We start from the raw sequence: 12,250 nt of genomic DNA on the forward strand, positions 1-12,250 counted from the left end.
GCATGCTAAAGGTCTGCAGAGTGCCCCAAGAAATTTGTTGGGCGACATGGAATGTTTTATTAAGCCTTACATTTTGTAAATGTATTTCACGTAATCATGTCAAATCCGAGACCTTAGTTGAAACTATTCAACTAAGGTCTTGGGTAATAAAGGTAATTATTTCTTGTAACAACCTGGAGCCTGTTAAGCCACAGGGAGTCATCTCAGGGTGTGCATCACCAGGCACTGCCCTTGTTCTAGTTTGGCTGGGGGATCCCTCTGCTTGCCCGCAGATCCACCGGCCAAAGCGAGCACAGGCCGCTTGTCACAGGCACAAGTGGTTGCACATCAAGACGGCTCATCTCTTCTCCTAGCTGCGAAAGGGAAGAAAACTAAATCTGTAGAGACTCCAGGAGAGGCAAATGCTGCCAAGGTACTTCAGGAGAGCACGCTCTTCTTTGGATTCAGTGTTCAGGTGGGGTCACAGAGCTCCCCAGGTCTGGGACTCGATACCGATCTAGGAAGCCCACTCGGGGCCTCTCCCGGAGCCCTGCGCGCCCGTTCCCCGCAGGCCGAGGGGATGCCACCTCCGTGTCCGCCGGCGAGCGGGCGCGCCCAGGTGCGCTGAGCCGCGCCCGGGCGGGCGGAGCCCGCGGAGCCTGGCAGCCGTGGGGCCCGGAGGGGCGCTGCCCGTCCGCCCGTCCGTCTGTCTGTCCTGCCGTGCGGGTCAGCGTCTGCCCGTCCGTCCGTCCTGCCGTGCGGGTCAGCGTCTGCCCGTCCGTCCGTCCGTCTGTCCTGCCGTGCGGGTCAGTGTCTGTCCGTCCGTCCGTCCGTCTGTCCTGCCGTGCGGGTCAGCGTCTGTCCGTCCGTCCGTCCGTCTGTCCTGCCGTGCGGGTCAGCGTCTGCCCGTCCGTCCGTGCGGGTCGGTGTCTGCGCGGCCGCGGGGCCGGCCCGGTCTGTTCGGTGTGCGCGTCGCTCGGGACGCGGAGGGCCGGCGGGGCTCGGACCCCCGGTGTCCCCGTAAGATTTCCCTCCGCCCTGGTGTCACCCCGTTGTTTTCCGAGGAGTGGCGTGGGTCCGGCGCCGAGGAAGCTCCTGCGCTTCTGCCGCGGCTGCCTGGGGTAAAACATCTTTTCAGCTTTGTTCTGTGCTTTTTGGTGAGTCTCCGCTCCAGGCGTGCCAGGGGGGAATTCCTTGCTGCCTCTCGATACACCCAGGAGCTGCGCCTTGGCAAAGGTGGGCTTGGTATTTCCTGGGTGACCGAGAGAGGCGTTTCATGTTTCTGCCAGGGGTGAGCTGAGTCATGAGCTCGCTAGAAATGGTTAAATTATTGTCTAATCAAAGCAGTTAGTTTTTGAGATTACTTAGGACCAGTACCTTCAGTAGCAGGTTAAGAACCAAGTTGGCTGTCACTAACCAAGGCAAGTCAGCCCTGAACTGCAGAGTGACAGCAAGTCATGCATGTCACAAGCAGTGTGTAGCACCGGAGTGTCTGGTCTGCCCAATTCAGATAGAGAATATTTAGGTGTTTGAGGGGGAAAAAAAAGAAAAAAAATAGCTGAATCATAAAAAAAGTTCAGAAGTTACACCAGCAACTGCCTTGGCTCAGACCAGTTTCCTGTTGTTGCCAGTCTTGAGTCAGAGCTGGGAGAGATTATTTCTGCAAGGAGGAGTTCTGCTGACACGTTCGTGTTTGTTGACATTTGGAAGTAGGAGGTGAAACTAGCTTAGCTACAGAAACTCTGTGCTGAGCAAGCCAGGCAGCCTCAGTGATTTGTCATCTTCCTCAGCCTTTCCAAGCGATCTTCAGACTGTTCACAGGGTAATAAAATAACAGTAATTCCTGGATCAGCCTCCTCTTCCCGTCTCTCAGGTGGTTCTTTGATCAGTGCAGTTACATGCCACTTTTCATGAAAGTGGAACAAAGGACTTTTTTTTTTCTTTAACCATGAGAAGCTGCTCAGCCCAATAAACAGAGATCATAAGCATTCAAAATTAGTCTTCTCAGTGATAAATCCAATATTTCTTTGTGAATGTGGGCAAAGATTGTTATTCAGAAAGGAGCGAAACAACCTGTGGCAGTCACTGAGTGACTTAGTACAAATGGCATGATTAAATTTTTCTGATGTTGTAAGGTATGCTAAGGAATGAAAACCTTTAGAACACATAGAAAAACATTTTGTTTCATGTGAAACAAAATAAGCCTGCCATTCATCTCCAGCTAAATGAAAGTACACCAGTCACCAAAAAGGAGGAAGAAAATTGTCATTTTCTTCACTGTAGAAACCCAATGCACTGATAGAAAGCTGCCTTACAGTTCCTTACTGTTGCAGGAAACTGAAGGACTATACTTATCAGGAGTGTTTATCTCCATGTTTTCATTAAAGGCAAGGAATGTTACTGCTTCTCACACCATCCTGGTTTGGCATCAGTATAGGTATTGGGAGCTAAGGGATTTCATTCATCTCTCCATTGGTTTTTTTTCACAGAATAATAGAATAGTTTGGATTGGAAGGGACCTTTGAAGACTATTTAAACCAACCCCCATGCCATGAACAGGGCATTTTTATCTTGCCCTGGTATGTGTTTATAAAGAGAAAATGTAGTTATGCTAAAAGGACTTTTCTGTAATTTTGTTTTGTGATTTATTCTTCACTAATTTTGTCATAACAAGTATATGCAAATTTTTCTTCTTCTAAGACTATGCTAATAGTTTAGGATTTTAAAATACTTTCAGGTGCAAATGCTAATTCCATATTTTTACATTATCCAACTGTAATTTCTAGTAATAATAAGAGTGTAGAATAGTGTCTCTCCTACATACTATGCAACAGGAACTGCATGTGGATCTAAGCTCTCTAAGATTTTAATCTTCAGCTGGTGAATATGAACATGACTATCTTGTGGGAACATTTTTATTAAGTCTGACTTACCAATACAAAACAACTCCTGTTATATGGAAACACTCTTGGTAAACAAGGAAGTGTGTTTGCACTGCCTGCAAATCAAATTATAACTTCCTGTATTATGTTTGTTGTATAATATGGAATGAGAAAACAGGCAGCAGGTACTCACTCTAGCTCCTTGCTTGAAAACGGTTCTGTATCCCAGAGCTAATACCAGCATTGCCAACAGCAAATAGGATATTTTCAGGACCTTATGTATTTTAACTATTCTTTGTTAAACTGTATTAAATGAATTATCCAAGTCTGCTTCTTGTTAATTGTTCAGTGAAGTACTTTTGGTATAACATTTTTGTTTCCAGAGCTTACAGAGGCCCATCCTTTTCTACTAACTCCCCAAGTGCCATTTCTTCACTTGGAAAAGGGAAGAAGAAAAAAGAAAAAGAGGGAGTGTATTACTGATGCTGTCACTCTCCAGGATGAATTGTTCATGTATTATTTTAATTACAGGGAAAACATGGGGAAAAAACCATATTTGTTGGATCCCCTCCTTCCTATGTATCACAGTGGACTGAACTTTTGTACTTCTGCAAATTGTTTCATATTTTAACATGTCTTCACAATAAGCCTTCTTTACAAAAAAGGTTGTTCTTCAAAGTTTTCCAGGCTAGAGTCTGTAATCCACACAGGCTGCCTGATGCACTCCACTGTGACAAACTGAGACGTCAGCCTAGACTGCCCAAGCCCTGTGGCAGCTTTGCTGCCTGACCCCTGCTTCCCCATGAAAAAAGCAACTCCTTTTGTTCTTGGAAATGCAGTACCTGCTCTTCCTTTAGAAACAAATCTAGGCTGATTACAACGATGCCATTCCCACAGACTGTCATCACAGTGGTGCTGATAGTGCTTGGCTGGCTGAGTGTGAACCTTTGCTCTGTGCTCGGGATCACCCAGCTCTCCAGCAGGGTTGCAAGGATAGCTGGGGAGCTGTCCCCTGTTGGCTGTGATCTACCTCCACCAGGGCTTTCTGAGGTTAGATTGAATTTGCTGGGAGGCGGAATGAGGCCTTCACCTGAAAATTTTGTGATCGGTTAAATAAGACTTGGCTCACACAGTATTCACTGAACAGTTTTTATAAAATGCCTTAGTTCCCATATGCAGTGAGAGTTTCCTCTCTATTTGATTTTCCTTCCTTTTTTTCCATTTGTTTTTCCAATCTTACCTACCGATATAAAACCAGAAGCCTTGAATAGCAGCAGGCTGACTTTAACAGGCAAAGTCCAAAATCATGGATTTGGCTATATGTTTGTGGTCTCTGCACAACAAAAAGGAGCCCTTTCATCTTCAGGTTTCAGTTTAGCTTTTAAGATTTTGAGTTGAATTTTTAACTGAAGCTAATTTCTTTTTTTTGGTTCATTCCTTGGTATTTCCTTTATTGCCTGTCTGGCCAATGAAGTGCAAAATAGGGATGTAAAATAATGTAATCACCTGTGAGCTACAGGAGTGGGTAATGGCCCAGGGCAGCACTGTGTACATTGTGTGGGTTTTGTGTGTTATTCGCACAGTCAGAAATTACAGGTGCTCTGCAAAGACATAAAAAGGAGTGAGCAGAGTGGGAACAGGGCTCTTCCAGTGCTGGGCCTGTGTTGTGAATCATTTGTCCTCCTTTTTCTGCTCCCAGGTGCTGTGCTCTCTTTTTCTCGCCCTGACTCCTGCCAGGCATGGTGCCAGATCATCAACGTGTCTGAATCACACTCTCCTCTCCTCACCTCTATGGAGGGGGCTGGCAATGAAACAAACTGGAGCATTTCCCTTCCTTCTGGAAGCAAATACCACCTCTACATTGGCTTGGCTTTGGCTATAGGTTCCAGTATCTTTATTGGTTCTAGTTTCATACTGAAGAAGAAAGGACTTTTGAAACTGGCAGACAGAGGAGTCACCCGAGCTGGTAGGTGATGGTGCCATCCTTGCTCCTGCTGGGGACACAAACACCTCTTCTAACTTGACAAAATCAAGGTTCAACTCACAGATCACATGTTTGAAATTACTTTAATGGTGATCAGAAGTCCTGTCTTGGTGAGGGATGGAGATATGATATTATTTCTGTGTGTGGTTACAGGGACTGGGATTTCAGAACTCTTAGGACTAAGGAATATGCAGTGTATATTAAATCTAGTGAGCTGGTGCTATTTCCTCACTGAGAGCAAATAGTTACCAAAATAAAATTCTTTATTTGTCTTATCCTCCAAAATGCCATTCTCTCTCTTTTTTCAATCTTTCTTCCTCCTCATTTGAGATTGAAAGTCTTAGGCTGGTTTAGCTTTTTGGTTTTGCTCAGCTTTTTTAAAGTGAGTACAATGAGTTGTAGAAATGACATTTATTACAGAAGTTTCTACAGTTAGTACAACTATCCCTTCATCAAAGTCAGCAGATGAACAGCTAGAAAAAGAACAGTTGCACTAATGTCTTAATTTGCTTTGCATGGATTTAAATACATAGCATTAGCAGTTTTTCTTTTGTTTGTTGTCTTTATTGGAAAATATTATTCCAGGGAATTTGGTTATTTGAAGAAATTGGTACTGAATATTAGATATACGTAAAAAAAAAAGTCATGCACACGGGGGCATTGTTCTTTCTAATTTCTTCAAACCTAAAGTAAAAGGAGAGTCAAACTGCAGTTGACTGTATGAATCTATTGGATCTGACCTGGAAAAGCATTTTGAAACATTTCACCAAAAATCTTTATAAACATTTTACTTTTGCTTGAAACTTCTCCTCTGTGTATATTTAGTCAAACAGCATTTTTTACAAGCCCAAGTCACAAAGCAGTAGAGTCATTAATAAAATGTCAGTCAAAATCAAATATTCTTCTTTTTGCATCTAGGTAACATGCTCTTTTTGTACTTTGTAAGTGCAAATGTGAAGCTGTACTTTTTGTTTCTTACATTAAGGTGATCTGTTTCCTCTAAGATAAGGTTATTTTTTTCTCTTTCAGGGCAAGGTGGATATTCTTATTTGAAGGAATGGATTTGGTGGGCTGGACTGCTATCAAGTAAGTCAGCTCTTTTCTTTCAGCCTATCTGTAAATCTACAAAAAGCAGATTGTTTTAAATAGATTTATTGTCTGATTTTTCATTCCCTTCACTTAAATGTCCTTGCAATCACATTCATGACAAGCTCTTCTCATATGCCTTCTTTCAAATACTGCATTTGGTCTTAAGAGCTCTTTGCAGAATAACCATCTTTTCTTTAATATCTGATAAAATGCCATGGAATTGCATCTGTCCAGCTTCTAGGAGTACTTAGGGGAAGAATATTTTACTTCCTTCCAGCATTACTAATTGTGCAGCTAATTTTGAAATGAAAATGTGCCTATATAGTGCAGAAAAATGATTTTGGTTTGTATTTGCTGTCAGAGTTGCCGTACAAAATATTTACAATAGCGTGCCTTTTAATATTCTCCTCCAAGCTGATCCAAATGTTCTTTCTTCTGCAGTGGGATTAGGAGAAGCTGCAAACTTTGCTGCCTATGCCTTTGCACCTGCAACCTTGGTTACCCCCTTGGGTGCCCTGAGTGTTCTCATAAGGTCAGTACCAATGGGGAGCAAGCCTTGGCAAATGAACCACTAAGGGAAAAAATACTTGCTTTGGCTGAAAGGAGAGATTTTTAATAAAAAATCCTGAAAATCGATTTATGGGCAAAAATTGTTTTTTGTTGATTGCTGGAAATATATATTTCCTTATTTAGAACTGAATTATCTGGGTAGATGGAATCAAAAGTCTTGTTGCAAAGGTCACTGAATGCCTTCCCAGTAGCTTTTCACCTAGATCACAAAGTAATTCTTATCAGCATAAACAAGGTATACTGCTGATAGAAGGTAATTTAGCTATTCCTAGAGAACTGGAACTTTTTTAAGAACTGTTATCCTGTTCTTCAGCTGTGACTAAACTTTAAATAAAAATACAGCATTCCTTCACAAAATGTTTTAAAAAACTTTTCTATTGATAGGAGCATAATTTCATATTAATGCACAGTTAGTAAAACTTTTGATTTTGTTTGGTCTTTTTGACATCTTTCTAGAAAGAAGGCAAAGAAAATCTAAGCTTTCTTCTGTATCCACAATTAACATTTGTAGTTCTTTTGAAACATAAATGTCCTTCACAGACTTATTGTTTCCTATGTATGAAGGAAAAAAATTCCAAGGTCTTAAACACATACAGTAATGTGGCCATCATAGCAGCAGAAAAGATGTGGACTGTGCATACAAAAACTTTATAGGAAATAATCTTTTAACAAAATGAAATTATAGTATTTTAAATGTAAAACTCTGATTTTTAAGAACTGAGTATACTATATGAAACACTGTGTTTAAAACAACATGTGCCACATATTAAAAACAAAACAGAAAAATAACCCAAACAAAAACACCCCAAACAAACAAACCTCCCCTAGGATGCTTGGAATAATCCACCTGCTCAAACTGCAGCTGTTTTGTCATAGCAAAACCAAAACCAATGTAACTGAGTCTCTGCAGTGGGGCTGGGGTCAGCGTGTTGGTAAATGCAGATCAGCTGGATGCCTGGCTGCTGCTGTGCAAAAACAGCTTGAGCTTTATTGCCTTCTTCTTTGATGGGGAGAACAATCATTCAAATTTTCATGAGACAGAGGGGTTGTTAGAACTTCATGTCAGTGAACTCATTACCCTTGTGTGAAAAAAAGGTCTGTGTTTTGATCAGTGGGTTGAGTAACTATTTGTGTGTTCACACACCATTAAGCCTGTGTCTGTGCCCAAGGTTGTTCTCTAGCAGGCTAATCATGCCCCGTGAGTGGTGTTTTAGGCCATGTTATTGTGCCTTGGTTAAATAATCAACCCCGTGGAGATCCTGGGGTTGATCTCTGAAGGGGGAGACATGCCTTCTCTGTGTTTTGGGAGGAGCCCTGGCAAGCCAGGCAGAATGTGTGCCTGGGTGGGAGAGCCTGAGGATGGATGAGGAATAGTTTCCAGCACTCATGTGCTTTGGTTGTAATGGTAAATGAACTGCTTTGAGCCATTTTTGGAAGAAAGAAACAGCTCTTGTGGTTAATCTACAGTGAGAGTGCATACCCTGACCCAGACAATCAGGAACGAGAAGCTCCTTAGCAAATTTGGACCCTTTTACAACCTGGAGGGAAGCATTGAGTGTTGCTAAACTCCCTAAAACCTGACCTTACCTTCTTCATCATGACCAACTTTCTTGGAAAAACTCTTCACTCACAATTTGATTGTTTCAGGCTGGTTTACCATATATCCAAATTCAAAAGAAGTTTTCTGATATGCTACACAGAGAGATTTTGAATGTCTTCTGTGCATGGTGGAGCTGAACATTTTATTTCTGTTTTGCCGAACAGTGCTATATTGTCATCCTATTTTTTAAATGAGAAGCTGAATATTCATGGAAAGCTGGGCTGTGTACTGAGCATTTTGGGGTCAACAGTCATGGTTATTCATGCCCCAGAGGAGGAGGAGGTCACCTCACTAGATGAGATGGAAAGAAAGCTGCAAGATCCAGGTCTGTATGCAATTGCAGTGAAGACATGCTGCAGTTCACAGGGAAGTGTCTGGGACACTGAACAACTCTGAGCATGTTTGTGAGCATAGTCTGGTGTTGTGTGTATTACTCTTTCCTTTCCTCTTTTTTACAGTGTTTGTTACATTTGCTGTTCTGCTGACAGTCATTGCCCTTGTACTGATCATTGTTGTGGCTCCAAAGAGAGGTCAGACAAACATACTGATCTACATTTTAATTTGCTCTCTCATCGGTGCCTTCTCCGTCTCGTCTGTGAAGGGCCTGGGCATTGCCATCAAGCAGATGCTGCAGAGGAAGCCAGTCTATCGCCATCCCCTGGTTTACATTCTGGTGGGCATCCTGGTGCTCTCAGTCAGCACTCAGATCAGCTACCTCAACAAAGCCCTGGATGTGTTCAACACATCCCTTGTGACGCCCATTTACTACGTGTGCTTTACTACCACAGTGGTGACGTGCTCCATCATCTTGTTCAAGGAGTGGAGCAGTATGGAACTGGGTGACATCATTGGAACCCTGAGTGGATTCTGCAGCATCATCATTGGTATCTTCCTACTGCATGCTTTCAAGAACACTAACATCACCTGGAGTCAGTTGATGTCCACTGTTGCCAAAGAATCGTCACCGCCACACCGTGACTCTGAAACCAGTCACACTTTGCTGGAGAGCATGGAAAACCCAGCTTTGGCATATGAGGAGGACAACATTTTATTCAGTCAGTGAAACACTCAAGCAGTGTTCATCGTCGAAGTATCATGAATTGCAAACTCAGCCCACCCATGTCTACTAGAAAGCCCAACTCTTCTGCAGTCCTCTGGAAATTTGCCTGTGGGGCCTGTTAAGTGTGGACCACTCCTCTATTGTCAGCTGTTGGCAGTAATGAGTGAAAATGGTCAGTAATTAGCACAACAGACAGAAACCTAGTGGTGATTATATGTTAGACAATTAAAAACATGGTCCTTTTTTTATGCAGCCCCTCTTCCTGGGAAATTTTAGCAAAAAAGAATGGTCTTTGTAAGCCATGTTTAAAAATACAATTTTCTTTTGATGATAAAAGACAATCCTTGCTGAAGTGGCAGGTACTCTGCTATTATCTTGTGATGGCCTTAATATTTCTGGCTGTCTTTATATTTTTGTAATTTATTGCCAAGCAAGCTTGTAAATACTCTACATGAAGGATATTCATTGAAGACATAACATGAAGAAAACAGTGTTTAACCATTTTAGTTTTTCATTTAAAATTTTGTGCAAGATTTTTTTCACTTTTGATGACCTTCCAATGAACATTGATTAGATGTCACAAAAAAATTTTCACAAATGCAATTCTTGATATATCTCAGCTTTTCTACCCAAGGAATCCTGAATGGATTGTGAATTCCTGAATGTGCCTGTACTTTTTTATTTCAAAACTAAGACCAAGTTTAAGGAAAAAAATGCATTTGCCTGCAAACAGCTGCTACTGGCTTAAAAAGTTACATGAGGTTATAGAATTAAGTATTCAAATCCAGGAGAAAAACAGAACCTGCAATTAAAAATTTCTCCTTTGTTTCATATAGTTTTGAGGATTACGAAGTGGCTTTACTTATTTCCATAATTCTTCCTTATACAACCATCTATAACCCATATATACAGCCATCAGAACCCATATAAGCTTTTCAAATTTTTTTCCTTATTTTCTGGGAAGGTATTGTTCTTTATTAATAATAAAGCAGTCCTGTTAATTTTTATTCTTAGTGAAAAATTCATTTTGCAATCTATGCGCTACTTCTAAAAATACTAGGTAGGGGATGAGCTGTAGGCAAGGGTTGAGAAATGTCAGAATGTCTTTTTTTTGAGTTTGGACTTCTCTAAAAAAAGAGTATTTGCTCCTATTAGATGTTTTACAATATGTTAACCTACCAGAGGCCTTGAAGATTGGTAACTGTACTGTAGTTCCTCAGTTGAGGTCACTGATCTTCCTGTCACAAAAAACCTTGCACAGTCCATGGTTTGCTCATTACAATCTTCTTTGTTTTCCACTTTGTAAGTAAGTAACTTCAGCAATCAGACATGTGGTTGGTGACAAGCTCATCAGAAAGCAGCATTTCCAATCTTTGGATTTCTAAGTGTGAGTCCAGAAAGTTTGCCAGAGGATGCCAGCACTTCAGCAGTTAAAAACTGGTTTTAATCAGCTGAAATTTATATGCCAAGCAGAACTTCCTCATGAAGCAGGCTATATGCTTTCTAATGTTCAAAAGGTTCAGCAGAAGAAGAAAAAGAAAGAAAGCTCATCCTTTACAAAAGGGTTGCAGCTTGTATTTCATATATTTGTATGGCATCGCTGTTACCCAGCAAAAGCGACATTTTCACCAAAAATGTACTTGCCTTCAAAATATAATGACATTGTATAAATTATCTATTTGGAGTATTTTTCAGCTTGAGTGATGAAATTCACAGCAGTTCTTTGCTGTTAAAAAAGCTTCAGACAAGAAAATCTACTAACAGGATTTCATTACTTAGTTAATGTAGAGAATACTTTGGTTTAATTGACCAGATTCAAGCTTCAAAATCTTAATAGTTAAAAACAAGTAATACAAGCAATAATAAAACTAAGGATGGAGGGGGTTTTATAGTTTGTTCTTTAAAAAAACCCTTGCTTTTCACTCTGAATTAGACAATTCAAAGAATAACTGAAGAAAATGTTGACTGTAAAAAAGAGAAAAATAAATGCTTTTGCATAGTCCATGGCCCCTTTATTTGCTTACAGAGTCATCAATGTGATGTGACCAAATGAGTTATTTGTAAGAAATAGCAACCAGTCCAGCTCTTGAATGGACGTGTGTTGGCATTTTTTAAAGATATGTCATAATAGTTTCTTTGAGAAGGCAGTGGACTCCGTATATAACAATTGCTGGCAATAATTAGCTTATACCAAGCAAAATTCCTGTATTTTCTACTGGATCTGTGTATCTGCTATTAGACATAAATAGCAACTAATAATAAAAGAATGTTATTTTCTAACAATGTCAAAAAAACCAAAGTTAGTGGTTATTTTCGTGGTGTACAAGAAGTCCATCATGTTAGAAATAAATTAGTGATTATTTTTTTGTATAAAGATATTTCTTGTAAGAGAGGCTATTTTTTTAAATGTTTATATTTAGTTACTAGTTTGGAATAACTTTGATTTTTTAATTGAAATTATGCTAATATTTCTCTTGTAATAAATTACTCATGGTTATGTACTAAATTATGTGTGTTTTTTAAACAAGGGATAAAAAAAGAGTGTCATTCATATTTCTAAATTGGAGAAGAAAACCCAAAGCATGTGTGTCTCACAGCCAGTCTCAGTGGAGAGTGTTTCAGTGAGTTGCCGGGTTTCCCAGGCAGTGAAATGAAGAACACTATTTAAAGTAATTAGATGTGTTTTGGTATGTGGGGTGAATGCTTAGGAAGGTAAACAAAGCAATCCTCAGAGGCAATACATTGCTAACCAAATTACAGCTTTTAAATGCTGATACTAAACAAATCTTGGCAGCTACTCATTATTACCATATCTCAGAACAAATTAATGGGCAATTAAGTTCCTCACATAGCTGCACCAACTAAATTTAGGTAGGTCAAGAAGACTTGGATAGGTTAAAAAAATCTGTACAATTTTGGAAGGAAATACATCAGTTATTACTTTCTATAGAAATCTGTTCTACCATCTTCAATTTCCAGCCACACTTGAAAGAACCATGCTATTAAAAAAAATCTTCATCCCAAAGGGGTGCATATTCAAAAATTCAAACTCTACTCATCGGGTTGCATCCTAGAACTATATGGGG

At 40.4% G+C, this 12,250-nt stretch overlaps 1 protein-coding gene across 1 annotated transcript; it reads left to right on the top strand.

The window, feature by feature from the left end:
- Window positions 1-559: 559 nt before the first annotated feature.
- NIPAL1 (NIPA like domain containing 1) lies at window positions 560-9,167 on the top strand. The gene is given in 7 exon segments (XM_054295702.1): window positions 560-621; window positions 623-705; window positions 4,561-4,827; window positions 5,875-5,931; window positions 6,376-6,466; window positions 8,269-8,429; window positions 8,563-9,167. Coding segments are annotated over 7 exon segments (1,326 nt in total).
- The last annotated feature ends 3,083 nt before the right edge of the window (window positions 9,168-12,250 follow it).

Source organism: Melozone crissalis, unplaced genomic scaffold (assembly GCF_028551555.1).
Source record: "Melozone crissalis strain CALT ecotype California unplaced genomic scaffold, PUWL_Pcris_2 ptg000006l_1, whole genome shotgun sequence".
In the NCBI taxonomy this organism is placed as follows: Eukaryota; Metazoa; Chordata; class Aves; order Passeriformes; family Passerellidae; genus Melozone; species Melozone crissalis.